The sequence below is a fragment of the Emydura macquarii genome, unplaced genomic scaffold (assembly GCF_026122565.2).
Source record: "Emydura macquarii macquarii isolate MOO-44397 ecotype Brisbane River unplaced genomic scaffold, CSIRO-AGI_Emac_v2 contig_2890, whole genome shotgun sequence".
Taxonomy (NCBI): Eukaryota; Metazoa; Chordata; order Testudines; family Chelidae; genus Emydura; species Emydura macquarii.
In genome coordinates this window covers 3459814-3481457 of record NW_027133027.1, presented here as the reverse complement: position 1 = coordinate 3481457, position 21644 = coordinate 3459814, and the positions used below count along the sequence as shown (strand labels likewise).

The 21644-nt window shown below is 38.6% G+C and overlaps 1 protein-coding gene across 2 annotated transcripts; it reads left to right on the top strand.

The window, feature by feature from the left end:
• Positions 1 to 399: 399 nt before the first annotated feature.
• Positions 400 to 20698, top strand: TBC1D7 (TBC1 domain family member 7). 2 transcript variants are annotated; one of them, XM_067568381.1, is made up of 8 exons: positions 400 to 834; positions 4470 to 4589; positions 5378 to 5458; positions 9757 to 9944; positions 11041 to 11178; positions 14669 to 14814; positions 19464 to 19593; positions 20483 to 20698. In XM_067568381.1, exons 2-8 carry the CDS (start codon positions 4478 to 4480, stop codon positions 20567 to 20569), a joined length of 882 nt encoding a protein of 293 aa, XP_067424482.1. In that variant the 5' UTR covers positions 400 to 834; positions 4470 to 4477; the 3' UTR covers positions 20570 to 20698. The 2 variants fall into 2 exon arrangements, with proteins under 2 accessions (XP_067424482.1, XP_067424483.1); XM_067568382.1 differs by lacking the exon at positions 5378 to 5458 and having other exon boundaries at positions 403 to 834.
• The last annotated feature ends 946 nt before the right edge of the window (positions 20699 to 21644 follow it).

The window sequence follows — 21644 nt, the reverse complement described above, 5'->3', positions numbered from 1 at the left end:
CCCAGCAGCGGGTGGGGGGGGGCGATTCGGGGTGTGGCTGTGCGTTCCTCCCGCTCAGGCAGGGGCGGGGCTGGATTATAGCACGCGACGCGTCACGTGTCTCTTCCCCTCCATCGCACTCAGGCGGGGGGGGGGGGGGGGGGGCACGGGGCCGGTCGCTCCGCGCGTGTCATGGTCAGCGGGCTTCCGGCTCAGCGCCTCCCCCGCGGGGCGAGAGTCGCTTGCGCCTGCGCCTGCGCCGGGCTGGGCTCCTCCTCCCGCCCCGCTACGTCATTCGTCATGTGGGGGTGTGGCTTGGCCCGCCAGGGGTGCGTGCGGCGTAAGGGCGGAGCCGTGGCCGCCCCGCGTCGGGTTTGCAGGGAGCCGGCCGGGCCCGCAGCGTCCCCGACTCCGTCCCGCTTCCCAGCCCCTCCCCGGAGGCCCACTGACCTCCCCTCCCCCACCTCCCGCCGGGCCCCTAGAGCCCCAATGACCCCACCTAGAGCCACCGCCCATCCCCTGTAGCAGCCCACTGCCCTCATACCGCCCACTGCCCTATAGCCACCCTATAGCTCCCCACCGTCCTAAAGCTATTGCCCAGCCCCTATAGAACCCCACTACCCTGTATGGCACCCCGCCGTCTCCTCACCTGCCCCCCCACAGCACCCTGCTATTCTACTACCCACCCCGTCAACCATTTCCTCCCCCTATAGCACCCTCTATCCCCATCAGCCGCCCATCCAGCTCCTAAGGGTCCCGTTATCCTCCCCCTCTCAACACCTAGCTGCTGTAGCAGCCCGCAGTTCCCTTCCTCTGAGCCGCTACCACCCACCCTCTGGGCATCTGGTATCTCTGGTAGGTGTCAGACAGCTTTGGCCCCTAAAGGAGAAGGGGGGTGGAGAGAGGACAGTGGTGTGAATTGGGGTGCCACAGAGGGGAGGTTCTGTTTGTAGTTTTACTTTCATCCAAAGGGATAGATGATCCCTCTCTGCTTTCCCAAATACATATATACTAGAAGCTTTTCCTTTGTAAATGTCGATGCTTGCATAAAACTTAGCTGAGCTGTGTGCATGGACCAACATGGTAGAAGTTGTGATGCTGGCTGGATTAGGGGGGCCCTGAGGTGTATTCAGGAACTCTGATTAGTCCTACACCAATCTTGCATTGGGGGAGTGTCATGCTGGCTGGATGGGGGAGTCATTTATATTTTTTAACATCAATATGTCAGAATTACAATAATTCGTGTGAGATATGGCATGTCAGGTATTGTTAGGCTATAATGTGCTAAGTAAGATAATGTTTATGTTCATGTGTTGTGTGTAATGGAAGTTATAGATATATTTGATATATCTGTATTTCAAACTGTGCTGTGTCTGGGCAACACCCAGACAGGATGGCTGCAGCAATAGCCTGCTTAATGTCCCATTAAGAAATTCACAGGTACACTCATTAAGAAATTCACAGGTACAAGGGGCCCAGGGATGAGTCACCAGTCACTCATGTGACCCTGGACTCCATTTTATTCCTGTAAATTTCCACAAGCAGCATGGCAAAGACCAAATACCCATTTTGTCTTCGGTTGTCTTCAGCCTTCAGCTACCTACCTACCTCTGGATCAACTCATCTACAACTGAACTGAAGCTGTGAAACAAAGGACTGAGATCCATCCAGGTACTGGATGTATACCAGAGGGACTATACAAGTCTGCAAACTCCACAATTCTATTAGAAACCTGATATATATGGACTTTCAAATCAATTGTATTTATCTGATTGCTTTAATCCTTTAACATTTTTCTTATAGTTTGTTTTTCTTTTTATAATAAACCTTTAGTTTTTTTTTACTAGAGGATTTGCTGGCAGCGTGGTATTTTGGGTAAGATCCAAACATATTGATCTGGTACTGTGGCTGACCCTTTGGGGCCAGGAGAAACCTTTTTGGTAAGGAGCATAGAGTTTTAAATAACTGGTCTCTTTACTGGACCTAGTGGCCGATTGGGAGCCAGAGGCTGAAATGCAGTAAAGGAGGCTGTGTATAATTTTATTTTGGCTTCTTGATAACCAGTGTGGGGAATCAGAAGCACTGTTTATGGCTGGTTGGGAAGTCTGACTTCAGTGTCACCCACCAGTGCTGGAAGAATCTGCTCTCCTTTTATAGCCTGCCCTGACCTTGGCATTTTCAGGTGGCTACCCTAAGCATGGACAGGTCACAGAAGTGTCACTTGCTACTTACCCAGAGCAACTGTATACTGTAAACTTTTCTAATCCACATAGCCCACAATGTGTATGCCAAAAGATAGTAATTTCTTTTTCTTTGCACAGATTTAATAGCTGGGTGGTGCAAGAAGGTGTCATTTTACTAAGAATATTAATTATCAGAAATATGCTAATGAGCATTTGAGTAGCTTGCAATGCGGTATTAAAATCAACGAGATTATGCTTGTCAGTTTAACACAGTACACTTTGTAATGCAGCATCTTTGCTTTTCTGTTTATTGATTTGATAATTGGCAAAAATCACTGATCTGCAATGAGCCTCTTAGTCATGATCCTGCCAACACTTCTGCATACATGTAACTTTATGTAAGTACTCCCATTGAAATCATTGGGACTACTTGTGTTTGTTTGAATGTAGCACTAGATATAAGTGTTAATTAACAAGGTTATATTTTAGTTATAAATAGACTTGGTAGAATTCAGTTTTTTTAAAATAATTTTGATGGATACTATAGATGTTTGTTTTTAATTTTTAAATTTTTATCAATTTAAATTTTCACAGATTTATGAAATTATGGGATGGTCAGACTGAGTAGATGTTGACTTTCAAAAAGTTAAATCTGCATAATGCTTAAAACACAAATTATCAACATCATATGTCAAAATATGCAAAGTTCTCAAGCAGTGTTTTTATTACTTTACTTTGATTATTGTGGATGGGAATATTTTTTTCATCTATTTGTGCATATCCAGGAAAGTGGAGGTTTACTGACACTTACTGATAAAAATCTCATCCTTCCAAGCTTAGTTTTAAAGGGGCATCACGATGTCTGCATCATGCTTGATTTTTGTTTAATAATATTTTACTATTTATTCCTAAATAGTTGCCTTTGAGATTTAATAACATGGTAGTAATTGTTTCCTGAGAATGGAAATATTTATATAAAGACCAGTTGAGTTCAGTTTGTTTTTTCTGCAGAAGTCTCAACTAATACACTGAAGACATTTTTTCCTGTTTGGGTGATCATATGAAATCAGGAGTTTAAAGTTGTTTGATTGCCTGACAAGAAAATGTAGTTTTCCCAATGTTGGGGGATATAATCTGATTCTCAAGTAAATCAAAATTGAATATTATTGCTACTGTGACAGTTTGAATAGCATTTTTCTGCTATTTGTCTGTCTGGTTTGAAATCTAAACTTGGTCTGATTAAACATAATAAGCACAAATCTTTTCTTTTACTATTTCTTGCTTTTGGCCCTGATCCAGCAAAGACCAACACACAGGCTTAACTTGAAAACATAATTAATCTCACTGTGTGCTTAAAGTTAAGTATGTTCATAAGACTTTGCAAGATCATGGCCTTTGTGTATGACCATTAATTTGTTTTTATTCCTGGTCCTATTTCAAGTCACTAGAGACTAGTACCTGAAAAGGCTCTACACTTGTGCCATTCACTCAAAAAATATTTATCTCATCAAATTTGCCATAATTTTGGACATAAAGCTCAGGATTGCTATTCATTGCTCTGAGTTCCAGCATAGTGCTTCTTAGCTTTTGCAAATCCTCAAATTACAAGAGATCCTCTTTGTAAAAAGTTGAGTTCAATCGCAATGGAAATTTTCTGTCATGAAATATAAAGTACCCATTGTATAATACACAACATATTTTCTAAGATAGGGATAATTTATTTATATTTGTCATTCTGAATAAAAGAATCTCAGGGTTGTAGTTGATGCAGCGCATGACGACAACATGAGTGTTTTATTGAAATCTGCACCATCTTTGACAGCCTGCATTCATCCACCTGTTCTCTCTGACCTTAATGCTGTTTTGGCTGAAGTTGGCTTGGCCTGTCTCTGGCTTCTTCAATTACCTTTGTGTAGTAGGAACTGACAGTTTTAATTGTCAGAATAGCAGTTCTACTTGTCCAAGGTTGTCAGCAGCCATATTTCTCACAAAATAACCATATATTATTTTAACTGATTTTGCAATACAAGGTGTTATTTTTTTAAAGCAATATAACTTATTATTCCGTTTATTTTCCCTGAAATCTGACTCCTTTAGACCTACCTACTTAGTCCCAAGTCTGTTTTTTCAGTGGTGTTTGCCTAAGGATTCATGTGCCTTGAAAGTCTTTTAAATTGAGGTGTTATTCATGGCATAGAGATGAAGGAACATAATTCTCATCAATATATCAAAGGCAGTTGTCTCTAAAGTAATAACACAGTGCTGGATGTCCTTTTTTCTGAACCCTTCCCCCACGTTTTCCTTTAGAATGAAATATGGCTGAGGATTCTCAGAGAAACTTCCGCTCTGTCTACTATGAAAAAGTGGGATTTCGTGGTGTTGAAGAAAAGAAGTCATTGGAAATCCTATTGAAAGATGATCGGTTGGGTGAGTTGATCCCACTATTTCCTGTACTTTCTGGTCATGATTTTTAGTTGTGCTGAAAAGCCACAACTCTAATTGCAGTCAGTGGTACCACCTCTGATAATGAGGTTCTGTGTCTAAAACTTAAGTTTTTTACCATAGTAACGTTGCATAATAAGTAGCATATTAATCACATGGGGATATTCTAGACTTCGGTGGTACTGATGCATTTGAGAAGCAGTGGATATTTTATTTAGAACCTTGCTTGTTTTTATCTTCTTTTCTTCTTTATGCCCAAGATACTGAAAATGTTTGCATGAAAGTAATTTTTGTTCGAGTTATTCAACTCCTGCTGCTAATTCCTCCTCCTCCTCAAGGTCACAGTGGATTGTGATATGATTATTATTTCTACTGGACTCTGAGGTGTGCTAAGTCTGTCACAGAATAGAAAGAGAGACATGGCCTCTGCATCAAAGAGCTTATTTGTAATTAGTCTTGAGGCAGCAATACATTTTTCAGAAGTGCCTAAAATGTGCCATATTGTTCTTTGACATCTAGTGTACCCATGGTTTCATTTTAAATCAAGCTAAGCTTTAAATTTTCAGTAAAATCATTGGAGGATTTTATATGCCACTTCTATCCTTCTTGAACTGAAATTGATTAGCTATTGTTGATACATAGTCCTTTTAAAGTGAAATTTGCAGATGTAGATCTGCATCTAAAGAATTGTCCTGTTCAGGTGAATCAATGATACTATTTTTGAAAATATTTCAAATTTAAAATGTTTTGAAAAATATTTATTTTCTTTACAGATATTGAGAAGCTTTGCACATTTAGTCAAAGATTTCCTCTCCCATCCATGTATCGTATTTTGGTCTGGAAAGTGCTTTTAGGTATGACTTGTGAGACTGTGGTTTTTAACTGTAGAAATAAGAATAAGCTTTTGTTTGGGGATGGTAAAGACATGGAGTACTCTGTTTTGTGACCAGTTGCTAAGATAGACATAGGCCCACTTCTGGGTACACCCGAGTTTCATGCGGAGAACACTTAATGTACACATGCAAGTTAACAATTATTTGATTTTCTGTTTTATGCATGCATTTTGGGAACTCTTGTACATGCAGTTTTATAAAATCAGATAATTGAATTTAATTTCTATAAATGTCACTTTCTATAGTGTCACCATGGACTTGATATGAATAATTAATGTGGGTAAAGTTGGCTGTTTAATAGAAATAGCTGATATCTAATAAGGTTTTCAGTATTGTCCCAAAAAAAAAAAAATTAGATATCTAAGTGAAACTGAATCTCTGATCAAAACTGGATTTTAAAAAGTTAAATATTTGTATTGATCTCGATATTTAATAGAATATATCTATGGTTAGAGTCCCTGTTGTAGTAAGCTTTGCAACAAGGTTTAGCTCTGATTCTGCTTCTAATGTTGAATAATATTTGCTATTGGAGAGGAGAAGGAAAACTGCCAGTGGGCAAGGTGTGTTCTGGGACCATAAATAGTCATACATTCTCTGAAGTAAGCGAGTCAAATTTCTAATTCCAACACTATTAATGGTGTTTTGGAGCAGCTTTTTTAGTTCACTGGATTTATTAGGTGTGCACTAATGAAGTTGGGGGTGTCCCATTAAGGTGCCAAATTTCATCTTCAGAATGCTTTTCAAACATTAGCTAACCTTAAAGGAACATTCCAGTTTGAATGTTTGTTTTTTTTAAAAAAAAACCCAACATTCTTTCTTAAATCCCTAATAATGCTTTAGTTCATTAAAACTGAAATAACTTTTGGAATCTGTTTTTTTAATCTTTTGTCTGTCTACTTTATTCACTGCTATCATGACAATAAAAATAGAGTAGTAAATATCAATCCTGTCTGCTCAGTTTCACTTTCTGGTTCTCATGCACCAACACTTTACGGTTTTAGTGTCTGAGTTGCAAGCAACATAGAGGAATGTGTAAATCCTGTGTAAAAGTTTTCTTGTTAAATGTTTTTTTGTTTTCTTTATTTAAAAATAAATTAAAAAGTGAATTAAAAATTCGTAAATGTCCATGTGCAAAACCTAAATGTGCAAAACCTAAATGTTGATTCTGAGCTTTGTGATACTGTTCCTTTTATTAAATGATCATACATAATGAAACCCTGAGCAATAGCAGGATTAAGCTAGGGATAAACACAGGTCTTGAGTACTAAAAAGTCTTGGAGAGTTAGCATCCCTTAATGTGAGGAAGAAATATAGGTATCGTTAAATATTAATGGCAGAAAATCTTTCATCCAAAACTGCATTTTAACTCCACAAAGGAATTTCTGTGCAAAGATGTAATTTATTTTAGAGCCAGCAGCATTTGTTGACTGCCTCAGACACCAAGTGAACCTTACAACCCTATGATACAAGGAAAAGTTGGGTAGGTCAAGTCCTTCTATGCCTTTTTTATATTCCAGCTTATGTCTTAGTCTGATTCTGAGTATATAGAAAGTGTAAGAAACATGTTTACATATCTCATTTTAGAACCTCAGTCTGGAAACTTTAAAATATGTGAACTTTTTTCAAGTAAACAATCCAGAGCAGGGGTTGTAGCAGGTGTATAAAGCATTCTACACACAGCTTGGGTGTGCTGAGATACAAGGGATATCTGAGTGTAGGGAGAATTACTTGTAATATATCCAAGAATTTTTCTTAGGCTTTGTCTACACTAGAAAAATAAGTTGACCTAACATAGGTCGACTTACAGCCACTCCAGTAATTACTTCTCACCAGGAGCACTTCCACTGACTTAAGAGGGGGAGTGTGGGAGCTGAGAGCCCCATCTCTCAGCTCCCTTTCAGGAGACCCACAGGCTCCCAGTGGGCTTTCCACTCCCCGTCCCCACTGAGACCCAGCCCCGGGCTTTTCCTCTCCCGTTCCCTGCCAGAAGCTGGGGGAAGCTGCCTGGGGTTCTTGACCCTGGGGAGTGGGGTCCAGCTGCCCCTGCTTCTTGCTTTCCCGGTTGTGAAATTGACAAGGCTGCAGCTGAGAAGCTAGCCAGGGCTTCTCCTCTTTTCCCTCCCACCCAGGATATGGGGGAAGCTATCCGGGGCTTCTCCATTCCCTGCTCTCTGCCAGAAATGGACTGTGAAATTGGCAGAGCTGCCCCGACTCCCTGCAGTGAGCTGGTGGAGAAGCGCCTGGGCTTCTCGGCTAGGAGCAGGTGGAGAAGTGCCTGGGCTTTTTGTCCTGCTCCTGACTGGGAGCTGAGATCAGATGCTCAGCTCCCAGGGGGGCTTTCTTGTCCATTTCACCGAGAATGACAGCCCCCCAGCTGATGTAAGGGAGGCAGTGTCTACATTGACCCTGTGTTGCCTTAACTAAGCCAACGTAAGCCCTACACATCTCGTTGAGGTGGTTTTGTTATGTTGGCATAGCAGGGGAGTTACCTTTAGTGAAAGAAGCATTTTTGTCTGTATGCCTCCACTGTTCTTTTGTTGACAAAACTCTCTAGTATAGACCAGTTCTTAGTGTTAACATTTGTCAGGAACTGTAATCTAAAACATCTCTACCTTGATGATTGGAACAACAGCCTCATTCATTTCTGTGGGGAAGAATTATGTCTCCTGTAAAGAATTTAACTAGTTTAACAAGAGGATTGCAATCCATCAATGAACTACTTCTAAAATTGGATTTGAAAGACAGGCCTGTATGCCTTCTCAGGTTTTGTGTGTGTGTGTGTATGTATGTGTGTGTGTATATATATATATATATATATATATATATATATATATATATATATATATATATATAAAATCTCCTGATTATCTTCCCGAGTGTTGACTGCACTAAAATGATTTATAAACTTTACAGCATTTTTGTGACTCCCTTTTCGTGGTCTGCCTAGGGTCAATTTTCTAGATTTAATGTTAATTGTTTAGTTATAATGTACTTTCTTGGTTATGATGGCTTGTTGAATCCCTGGTTTTAGGATGCAGCTTAATTTGCTTTGGCAGGTTGAAGATAAGTATCTATATCTGTTTTGTTTGGTACTCAAATGCTGTGGTTTTCTGGATTAACATTTAATAATCTGCTTCATTTAAAGAGAGGCAAAAGCAGCAGATTAACCTGATTCAAGTCTTGTTTTGAAGACGACGTCTTTCTGATTAGTTCCTACAAAAGGAACATTTCTACACTCATTAGTGATACGTAAAAGCATTTCTGCTTGGTCTCTTCAGGATATTAATTTTATTGAAGTCACTGCAGTTTTGTTAACTTCAGCATAGCAAGATCAAATCCTAAGTGAGGTGAAATCATTAGGATGAAGGAAAGTGCTCAGTTGACAGACTACTAAAGGAAAGATGTCTTACGAGTCTGTCATAGAGATCATAAATCATATATAGGGACAGTGGAAAGATAATTTATCCATCTTATAATGGTGGTGGAAAGATTGGTGTTTAACATAATCAACTATTATGTGAGGAAAATTATTAGTCTCACTTACATGATTCTTTGGGAACATGGGTAAGGGGCCTCTACCTGAAATTGATTCAACCTGTGTTATTGAAATTACCTCTCACTGCTGATTCACAAGAGGATTAGTGTCTCTGGTAAAGTCTGCAAAGAAGGTTCCATGATAGGCATAATGGTAAATTAAATAAGAGGGTTGCACAATACCTTTGTTGCTTGTATGCACACACACAACCCTGATAATCTTAGATGGACTATAGAATTTTGGAAAGGAAACTTTATTTTTGCGTCACTGCTCTTTAAATTATCGTGGGGGCAAAGAGTTTTGCCCTGTCTAGGCTGATATGATTTGTCATGCTGTTGGGAAGGAGTTTGAATAGGAAGTGCCAGTTTTTTCTGGGGGACCATGAATGCCCTTGTCACTAAGGAATAAATGTTTGTTCTGTATCCACCTTTATCTCCAAAACAAAGGGAAGGTTAAGCACCAATACACAGGAAATGCAAAAAGGGTATCAGAAGACCAAGCCCATGAATAAATCACTCTTGCATTTAGTCAACACATGACCTTCAGTTTTAATAAATATTACTGTTTGCTTGGTTGGTGTGGTCCTGACTTTATAGGATTATATACTGTAACTTTAACCAAGCTCATGTGAGTAAGAACTGCATGATTGGGACCTACATCTTTTGCAGGCTGTGTATTAGTACACATTGACGTAAAAGAGTTCACTGCTCTCCTTGTCTTTTAGGAATTATTCCTCCTCACCATGAATCCCATGATTTGGTCATGAAGTGTCGAAAGGAACAATATAGGGATGTGTATCATGCCCTCCAAGTAATTCGGTTCATCAAGGATTCTACCCCACAGGTTGAAGTTTTCCTCCGCATGCATCAGCTGGAGTCAGGAAAGTTGCCTCGAAATCCGGCTTTTCCTCTGGTCAGTTATTGTTACCTTTGGCTTTCAGCAGAACTATTTCAGACAAAAGAAGCCTTAAACTGAAATCATGCAAGAACTGAAACTGTTAATAACATGGAAGATGTACACTGAGAGACACAATGAATGTAAAACAGGATACTCTTATGAAATACTGGGTTTTACACAAACTGCATTTGTTAATTTCCCCCAAATACTTGCATAAGCTTTTGTGCCTTAAAAGCTTTTTTATATTTTTGTGGAGGATATGTAGCCTTTTGTATTTTAGCTCCCACTTTCATTTCTTTCTGTCTAAAATGCCTTAAAGCAAATGAGTCTTTTGCAGCAGAGATTTCTGAATGTCTTGGGGCAGGGCCACTAAAAGCAGTGATTGAGTGCAACTTACATTGTGTTCTTAAATTATTGCAGTTTATTAACCTGGTATTTTTGTTAGCCTGAACTGTTTTTGGACATTTAGTGCCACTGCAGAACTATTTCAATAACTTCTAGTCCCTTTCTCGGTCTAAAAGCAGAGAGCATGATATAATCTTGGTGACAGGGAAATCTATCATTTAGTGAAAGGAGGCAAGCATGCATCTCATGTACGCATTGAGTTGTACTTTGGGAATAAGGTGCCTTGTCCCATGTGAGATGTTTACTGGTATCCAGGTAATTAAAACTGTACAGAAGTGGCTTTATTTAAAACAAAATCATTCTGTATGCATCAACATCTATGAACAAAGAGCAATTCTATAAAGTAGCAAGCATCATGATGTGCAAGGGAAGAGGATGGAACACATGCCATTAATATTTGTCACCTGATGCTGAGAACTTTGTATTTCTATTACATGGCTGAGCCACTCCAAATTTCTGTCAGTTTGATTTAAAAAATATAAACAATTCCTTTTTGTTTGTTTGTTTTTTATTCATTCATTCAGTTTTTACAGAAGATACTGTTATGCAGTTACTGCCAAACACTTTATTTATGTCAGTACGGTTTCTCCTTCCCCATATATTTGTCCCAGTTTATCTATTAAAATTACAGGGTCAAGGAATAACAATAACTTGCATGGGCAGCCCAACAATTCTGTGGATCCCAATTTTCTGCTTTGTTTTCTAGGAACCAGAAGATGAAGTGTTTCTTGCCATAGCTAAAGCCATGGAGGAAATGGTGGACGATAACATTGACTGCTATTGGCTTGTCAGTAGTTTTGTGAATCAATTAAACAACAAATACAAAGATTTGTTACCACAGCTGGTAAGTGGTGTTTGTGAAAAGAGAGACTGGGAGAAGTGGGAGGAGCTGTGGTTTGGTATGCACTGAACTATTTGGGAGCTATGATTAGGGGCTAGCGGAGGGGACTGGAAAGCAGTAGACTTGGTTCTAGTCTGCCACTAGCAACTATAAAATAGTAATACAGGTCTCCAGCTGTGCTTTGTAAATTCCCTGATTAAAAACTTTTTGATTTAAGAAATTGGTCTTGTTTGCTAAAACAGATGTTTCAGTTGCATTTAACATTTTTAGATTTAAGTTAAAAATGTACAGGTTTGAGCAAAGTTATGATTTAGCTTCTATATCTGTAACATGCTGCTGGGGGATATCCAGAGCTGTAAGCAATTGGGTTACATCTCTGCCTCAGCAAGGATGAGTTTTGCTGGCAACTAGACCGTGTCTCCGCGCTCTGCCACACCAGCCAGTTTTCATTGCCAGCAAACTCCTCCAGGCTCTCCTGGCCCAAAGCTTGCCTAGCAGGTAACTATCAGTGAACTCTATCCCCCGAGCTCCTCAGAGATGTTTCTCTGCAATGCACAGCCCTTATCACTGTGCATTCACAGACTATACTAATTTTGCATCTCTGTTAGTCAGTACATCACAGTTTACTAATCTAAGTGGGGTAAATGCACCTGTCTTTTCAAACACAGCACTGAATTGGTTTATAATAAACTTGTTTTACTTTTGCTAACAGAAGAGCATGGATTAAGTGATGCCACAGAAATGGTTACAAGCAAATAAAAGTGAAAACATGCCTCAAAAAGTCTATAAAATTGAATCTAGCGAGATTCAGTCTTGTTTCAAGGTGGTTTCTCTCACCCCCAGTCTCCTGGCCATCCTTTTATTAGTTGGCTTGGTGAGGATCTAGCATAGAGATCAAATTGCTTGGTTTCTTTGTCTCCTGAAGGTGAAGAATCTAGATAGTTTCTCTCTGTTCCTTATATCCCCAAAGGGATGTCTTTGGGCAGGTCTACACTGGCGGTGGTGGTTGATGGGAGATACAATAAGCTATGTAACGTAGCTTGTATAACTCTTGTCGATTTAATTACTTTGACGTACTGCAGCGTCTTCATAGCGCTGTGTCGACAGAAGACGCCCTCCCATCGACGCTGCCTTCCGCCTTTCAGGGAGATGGACTAATTGAGTTGACCAGAGAATGCCCTCCCATCAACTAAGCGGGTCTACACCGACCTTCTCAATCGATGCTACTGCATTGGTCCCTGCTGATGCGGCAGTGTAGACATATCCTTTGTCTTATAAGTCAGGAAGGCCTCCTGGGTATTCAGTCTCCTGTGTCTCTCTGAGGTGCGGAAACCATGTTAATTCTCTGTCTCGCAAGTTCAGGCTCAACATAACCCCCACTGGTTTAGCTTGATAGCTTTGTTTGCAGCTAATATGTACATTGAGGTAAACCCACATTCCTTTGTCTAAGACAGACCTATTTATCACCTTGACCTAGGCCAGGCTATCTTTGTCTACACTTAAACACTACAGCGGCACATCTGCAGCACTTCAGTGAAGATACTACCTATACTGATGGGAGAGGTTCTTTGGTTGTCGTAGGTAATCTACTTCCCCAAGAAGCGGTAGCTAGGTTGATGGAATAATTTTTCTGTTGACCTAGGACTGTCTACGTAGGGGGTTAGGTTGGGTTAACAGTGCCACTCTAGGGGTGTGGATTTTTTTACACCCTGACTGATGTAATTAAACTGACCTAGTTTTCTAGTGTAGACTAGGCCTTATGTTGTAATAATGTTATACAGAGGGAATTCATAACTTTGCATATAAGGTTAACACGTGTATTTTACAATAATATTAATAGCTAGCAGGTATTTAGCTTTCATATGAGATACTTCACAAGGCATATTTTGTACAAATATTATTGCACTAGTGTGTAGAGTGTGAATACAGGGTGCCTATGGTCACAGTATCCAAGCTAAATTGGAATTCCTAAAACTGCAGTCATTTTTTAAAAACTCTTTTGATTTTAAGCAATAACATTTGTCACAAGCCTAATAACATTGATAATTTTCTACTTGGCATCAGAGCTGTTTAAATTGTTCCATCTCTATTGCGCATCACATCTTTCATTAGCTGATATTCAAGCAATGGTTGCTGATGCTGCTTTTGAATTGAGAACAGGGTATTTTGTTTCTTTAGAAAACACTACATGTTGAATCAAATTGCAATAAAATGTCAGTCCAGTAGGTTGAGTTCTTTTGTTAGTGGGCATTTAAAAGCTCCTGTACAATGATGAATACAAAACAGGTCATGTTGAGTTTCTGTAGAATTTCTTTGTTAAAAGTAACTTGAAGAAATTTTGTTTTGGTTTGTTAGCATTTATAAGAAAAATCTATTTCTTTATCTAGACTTTTCTACTTGTCAAATAACATTACAGTAAGAAACGTGTTCATAGTGTCTACTCATGTAAATACATACCTGGGAGCCTGATCCTGCACAATTGAAGTCAGTGAATGGAGGCTCAAACCCTTAATATAGATACATATCACTGTTACAAAACAACTATTTTATATACCCGCCATCTATTACTGGAGTTAATATAGTCGACTACATCAATCACTATAATTGTTAGTGTTTGCATGCCTGAAAGGGTGCTTTCACAAGTGTTCCCCTTAGCAAAAGAAAGGGTTACAGATAGTTTCTTCACTTCCAGATTTTTTCCAATAGTTTATGTATTCTACCAAAAATTTGGATTTTGGAATACAGCCAAAGAAAGATCTTTTTTGTCCTTTGACAACTGAAAAAAGTAACCGTTTGTCCAGCTGTGTCAGAAGATAGTGAAACTTTCTTTTATTTATATTGTCTATAACAATAAAATAGAAATATAAATGCATAATAATTTAAGTGTATTCTTTTAAAACCCATCATTATACTGTTCTGCTGGCCTTTCTAAAACACTTGAAAGGCTTTCTTTTAAACAAGCAAACAATGCTTATCTTTTAATAAGTTGCATAATAATTTGCTCTGAAATGTGATTTCTCCTGTTTTGTTGCATTGTATGTTGGTTTTGTGATGTGCTCAAATGGAGCAAGGTTTGAGATGAGCTAAACTCAGTTTTACTTGTGATGGTAGCAGCAATTGAATGCTGGTCCCCAGGGGGAAAGTTTAGTGCAGGTGTAATCTTCTGCACCACCTGAAATTCTGACTCCTTACTACACAAAGGAATGAATGCTACGGTATTTAGAAGCCCTCATAATGGTGATTTTTGGTGGAGGGGGAGAGGGAGAAGGGGAAGGGAGAAGTTTATTTAGCAAAATCCTTTCAGCCAAATTGCAGACTTAAGCACCTCTTGCCATAGATGAAGATGACCTTTCAGTACATTATCTAAAGTTAATATTTTAGCATTTGCTTTCTACATGTTTAATTATGAGATACTTATCTTAAAATGAGAATAATCTAGGCGTTATATTTGATGTGAGGTATTTAAAACTTTCTTTCACTGTTCTTTTTACAGCCAAAAGTTCTTGAACAGTATTTGAGTTTTGAAGATAACAGACTTCTGGCACATCTGAGGGCATGGTCTGCAGTGAGCAAACTTCCTTACAATCTTTGGTTTAAGAAGTGTTTTGCGGGCTGTTTACCTGAATCTAGTTTACAAAGGCAAGTGTTCTCTTCTGTCTGTTTTAGGAATTTGATCTTTGTATAGCTGCTAGTACAAGATAACTTCCCTTATTTTCTCACTCAGAAGATGAACTAGAGTTGAGGAAAACTGACTTTAAAGTAGCACTGATTTAGAAATTATAACAAAATTTAATGTGATTCCACTTATTACAGATATAAGATCTTTTTAAAAGAGTGGATGTGTCCATAGTGCCTGGATGAGCCACACTGAGAATGCTATACTAAGGGCAGACGGCAAAGAATAGGGCAGATCCCCTAAACTGGTGGTTTATTCTATAATAGATTCACCATGCCAATAACAAAATAGCTTCTGTAATACCACACTGGTTACCGAGAAGCCAAATACAGTCCCTTTAAGCATTCCAGAACTTGATTCCCATCTAGACAGCCAAGTCTGATATACTGAGAAGTTACTGAAAACCTGATACACCATATGTGAGGTCCACTAATCCCAAAGGACCGGATACTTATTGCCAGATCAATGAGTTTCAGATTTTACCCAATAATCATGCAGAGGCAATCCTTTAATAACTAAAAGACTAAAGGTTTAATAATAAAAGGAAAATATAGAAAAGAGTTGCAAATGACTAAGAGATCAGTATACGTACAAATGTGTGTAAAGTCCTTAGGTCAGCAGAGGTGATGAGGCTGATGATTTGTAACAGTCTTTCTGGAATCAATTTAAAAGGTTATATTCCAATAGGCAGTCCAGGTGTAGAAACTGTTCAGGTTCTTCCATTAGAATTCCAGGGTAATCCAGGATAACCTGGAGCTCTAAGTTTTATGTCTTAGACCTTCCCTGTCGAATTTGAAGCAGACCTGAGATGAAAAGGATCAGGCCTGAAGCTTCTTTTATAGTTGAAGCATGCTGGGCGCTCACATGTAACTCCGCCATGTGATCTTTGATGAAAGCAAGCCAATAGGACCCACTGAGTAGAGATCAAACTTTCTCAGACAATACAGTTAGCAATAGCCATTCAAACTATCAAGACAGTTCACAGGTAGTTTACTGTGTCCAGTTTCAAACAGGAATGAGGATCTTAACATTATTACTCCATAAGCTCCATCTAAATATTAATATCCCAGTTTGATCTCCGAATCAGTGGAATACAGTTATGAAGCATTATAAGACAGGAACAGGATTTAACATCTACAGGCTAATTAGATCACATTGTTAGATTTCTAACAGGATGTAGGTAAACACAGACAAATACATTTAGCACTTACTCTTTGATTCTTGAACAATACAGGCAAACGTTAAAGATGCCAGTCTACTTACCATTGATTTAATTACCATCTACAAGAAATTACCTTGTTTACCATTACACTATCCCTTTGATACATCCTTTAGGGTTGCTTCCAGGTCACCCAGCTTGCTTATTGTTTAACCCTCGCTGGCTCACCTTTACAGTGGATTTTTTTGGTGTTTAAAAAAGACAGGGTTAAAATTAAAGATATTTGGCTGTTGGTGCAAACACCACTTTCATCCTTTTATTATTTAAAACACCAATTCCCTATTTTGTGACTTACAGCTGAAGGCACCTGAATTTTCAGATGTTTTAGTTGCAATTATTGCTTCACTAAATGAATGTTTATTCTTCATTATCACTGGATTTAAAAATGTAGTGGGAAAGTTTGTTTAAATATATAGCACTTGATATGTTAATTTTGAGAGAATTCATGAAAATAATGCACACTATGGGCTAGTCTGCACAACAGAGACTTTGCCAATACAACTATGTTAGTATAACTACACCAGTGGAGTCCCTAGTGGAGATGCTAGCTTGAATAATTGGAGCCTATTTATCACTGTAGTAGCTAAGAGGTTTTTAAAATATTTACTTGAAAATGCATGAGTCACTCACGATAACTGGCATTCTTATTCTGTCAATGTCTGAGAAACAAAAGAAACCAAACTTAAAAATGTAAGCTAAACCTATTTGTTTTTAATACAATTATTTCCTGTTCATTTCACTCAGATACATTTATTCATAAATTTAATGATATTTCTGTTACACAAGGAAACCATAGATGCAATATTTGTACAGGCTTGACAGTGAGGAATGAAGTATTGCCAATTTTTGAAAAAACATAACATTTCAGGATAGTTAATGAAAGTTCTAGTGGTGATCTGAGATCAGGCAGAATAAGGACTTACTTTCAATAAAGGATCGCACTTGATGAGGAATCTAGGAAGTTGCCCTGAGAATCTTCTGGTATTTTACTTGTTTTTTGCACAGACTCGTTAAACATCACATGGAAAAGAATTGTAACGTGTGTCTTGTTTACAGAAAAGTGTAGATGTGGAATAGTTCTTGCACTCTTTGAAAGAACAATGCACAGTAAATAAGACTTGATGGGCATAGGATTTTGCATGAAGCTTGCTTTGTTTCAGCTTCATATTCTTATTTCATTTTGTATTTTTCCCTTGTAATTGTCAGTATATTTCTATGCATTGAAGGAACAGTAGGAGAGTCCTCCTGCAGCTAATTTAACACACACTAATTTCCAAGGATGTTAGTCTCACAGCCCGGCCCCCCCCCCCAACCCATCTTCATTAATACAGTGTCACTTTCAGAGATAGTGAGTGGGGACGGGGGTGCTGGTACAGTTTAAATTTCTGCAATCATTTCTCCATCAATGTAATGATAAATTAACCTTCATGATTTTTCTGAAACCATAAACCATGATTGATCCTAAAAGTCAAATTAAGATAAGAACACTTGAACTAATAACGATGTAATGTGTAAAACCATGCTAGAAAATACCTAATTGCCAAAAATAAAAAGAAACAGTGGCCTTTCACCTTAGCCTTTCTTCTATAATTTTCTACTGCTGCTAATGATGCAGTTTTGTTGTTGGTCACTAGCAGAGACAAGGCACTGACAGCTGCTAGCATATTTATCACCATGTCATACACTCATTCCCATTAGTGTTTTCAATTAATAGAGCTGCATGGGCAGTAACAGTAGCTGGAAGTTAAGGAGAGAAGGCAAGAGGAGACATAGCTGGTTAGTACTAATTTTGGCCAGGTCTACACTACAGACCTATGTCAGTATAACTGCATTGTTTAGAGTTGTGAAAAATCCACACTCCTGAGCGACTTGGTTATACCAACCTTAACACCCCCCACTCCCCCCCCCAATGTAGACAGTGCTGTGTCCACAGGGGAGCTTCTCCTGTTGACATAACCAATCTCCCTGAGAGGCAGAAGCTCACTATGCAGATGGGAGAACTCTCTCCTATTGGTGTAGGAGTGTCTTCACTTAAGTGCTGCAGTGATGCAGCTGCATCATGTAGCTGTGCTGATGCAGCATTTTAAGTATATACCTGCCCATTGTGTCTGCTCCTTTCCTTAGTAAAGATTCTCATGAGCGGTGCGAACTGGGACTAGTTAACTAACTGTAGTTGTTTTAACATGATCATTTAAATGAAATGACTGAAATGCTTGTTTGGGAACAGGTCGTGTATCAATGGAAAATTTTTTTTAAACCCTAGGCTGTTACCTTTCTGTAATGAGTTCAGTCACCACACCAATTAAACCTGGCAGCAGAATAATGAAAGAAGGCTGGCTGTGTTACAACAGCTTAGTTTTAATACAAATTGGAAAGACTCTTGCCTGATCTTGTTAGGATTATAATTCTTTGTGTTATATTTCTAGTGTCTGGCCATTAAATCTTGTTGGGGTACTGTCATTGGGCTTGTGCCATTTCTTCTTGACTTGAAATATATAAAGTAGGCCTGAAGATTTTGTTTTTTAGCAATTCAAGTCCAGTGTAGATTTTATGATGATGATTGGAGAATGAGTGCAAATGGTGACATCAAGAGCTATGATAATGAAGGTTGAAGAATTGAGAGAGGGAGGGATTTGTTTTGTGGAGTTGTTGCAAAATTACTTGCAGCTCTTGCAAATTTACTGTTTGGGTTCCAGTCTAAAATGTCATTAGTCCAGCTCTGGCTTTATGCAGCATCTGAGGGAGTGTGGCTGTGAGGAAGAGTGGGTTGGAAAGGTCAGGAGCTGTAATCCATGTATAATTATTATTTACAGAAACAGTTGACCATATGTTGATATTTGTTCCACTTCGCATACAGCAAGATGGAATATTTGGTCTCTGTAGGTATATTTGTGTAGTCAGCTCAACTCTTTATTCTTCTGAACTTTAGTTTCAGTCGGTTAACTCTTTAACAAATGTCTCTATAGATATGCCAATTTTATTCCTTTTCTTGGTGCCAAGAAAAGATCTCATTGTCACTGATACTGTAGTAACAGTTATCTGTGAGTAATAATTAGAGACTAAAACAAGATCTGCTTGTTAAATTTTAGCTTATAATCTTCTAATAATGCAGAACATCTGTTTTATTTCTAATTGGGGTCTTTGTGTAAAGTTGGCAGCAGTAGTGTGCTGCTCTGCCCTTCTTAATCCATCCCATATAGAGATTTAGTAGAAGTCATTAACTTGTAACATTTATATTCAAGGTAAGTATATCAAATGTTACAGGTATTGCATGTATAATTTAGTTTCCATGAATGTGTAGTAATTTACTACCTGGAAAAGAGATTTTTTGCAATGAATAAAAGATTAGAACAGAAAAGTATGGTTTGTTAACTTTGTTTGTTACTTCTTTAGGGTTTGGGACAAAGTTATTAGTGGGTCCTGCAAGATTCTTGTTTTTGTTGCTCTGGAGATTTTATTAACTTTTAAAATGAAAGTAATGGCCCTGACTAACGCAGAAAAGATCACACAGTTTCTGGAAAATGTAAGTACTCATCCTAGTTGTGCATTATTTTTGGTAAGATAGCAAATATTTGCAGCTTAAAAAAAGTTTCTCTCATTAATTTACTTAGGATAAAAAGCACTGCATGATGAGTTACATAGTATTACCCAGTTCTCAGAATAGTGGGTAATATTAAGATGGGGAGATAAGACAGATTGAGTGACAGTTTGTTTTTCAACATTAGACCCACAATGTTTGTATGTATATTTTTATTTAATGGTAATATTTTCAGTGTTAAGTTTTCCATAGTTCTAATAGCAGTAGCAGTCATTACAAACTTGTAGGAGAAAAGGAATCCAGGAGATGGGTAGTCCCAGGGTTTTAGGAATGGGTGATGTAAGCTTTTACCTTTAGAAGTTAGATTGATAACCACCTTCAGAAAAATCCATAGGAGGGATTCTGGGGAGAACCCACTGTCCTTAAGTCTCCCCAAATTGTTCTGTGGGAGGTAATTGGGCTCCTCTTCCTCCCCCACCCTTAATGAGTAGAGGTTTCCCCAGAGGCAGAAGGTTGTCTGCATGGACCTACACTACCTTGAGTGCAGTCACTCCTGGTGGGACATCTTTCTATGACTTGTATCCTGGCACTGGACCTACTTGTGTTTGTGTGGTACTGAGGGACTTCTGGGGAAAGCTAGCATAGCTTCAAGCTTTGTTAATTTTTTTGAAATTCTTTACAAAGTTGACTGACATCAGCTCTGAAAGGCAGCTCCTGTCCCTTTTCGTAAATATTTTGATTAGGGAAAGAGATGACAAGTTTGGAATGTGAAGTAGAGAGAATAGAAATGTTACTTTGAGTGACTGGATTTTTGTTTTAGGCACTTCAGTTCATCTTTGACTACCTTGTTAACCTTTCTCCTGATCTTTTGTAGATTCCGCAAGATAACACTGATGCAATAGTGAGCAAAGCTATTGATTTGTGGCACAAACATTGTGGAACCCCCGTACATTTGGTATGAGAACTTGCAGCAGTCCTTGCCTGTTGGAAGGACATACCTTCTGATGCTCCTTGCCTAGTTTCACTGTAAATGTCATGTGATTAATATGTAAATTGCTGAAATAAAAATAAAGACCGAGTCATGCTGTGATGAACAGTAATTTTGGTAATTAGTTGCAACATTCAAAGGGACTCATGCCCTCTACGAATCCTTAGAGTAAACTTAAGCTGGTAAGCAGAGGTAATACAAATCTGTTCTGCATGTGTGTGCCTCTTTAAACTAGTTAAATTTTTTGTATATATGGGACTATTAAAGGAAGCTGTCCTTTGAGATGTGTGTGTGTATCTACACACCCACCAATAAAATGACCAGGTCTTTTAGTGCCATATATTAAAATTAAACTGTTTTAAATCAAGTTCCAAGGGAAAAATACTTGTTACAGCATTGAATTACATAGACAGTCTGAAACAAGATAGTGCTTTAAGAACACTTGAACACAAAGGAACAGGACTTTTAAATGTTAACCTCCAATTTATGGTTAATAACAGTGGCAGCAGTGCATTATACTATGGTGAATAAGCAAAGTGTTTGAATTGTCAATATTCTAGAATGTAGAAAGAGGGATTTTTTTTTAGAAGTGGCATTTAATAGAACAGAGCACACTGTCAAGTTCTCAAAGTGATTCTGCAACCACTGCCATGGCCCAAGATCCTCCTTTCTAATTCAGGTTAGATACATCAGTGGCCCTGATTGGAATCCTTTACCAAGATTGACTATGGTTTAGGACTTTGATCTCCTCTTCTGAACCAACATCTTTCCCTTGGGGTTCACTACTGCATAGTGAGAAATACCCCATCTCTCCTTCAAGCCAGTGGAAGTTGAAGATACTCTGGTTCTCATGAAGCACTAACCATCTTGCATGGTCATGCTGTGGACCTGTTTGAGCAAGTGGTGAACAGCTCTCTCTGACCACATGAAAACTAAGGTGGATTTTTAAAAAAAAATCCAAACTAGTGTTTTAATGAGTCCAGGTGATAGTACCTGGAATCAGAGTTTGAAGTGCTCAGCTAGCTTTTGACAGTAATAGCAAATATTT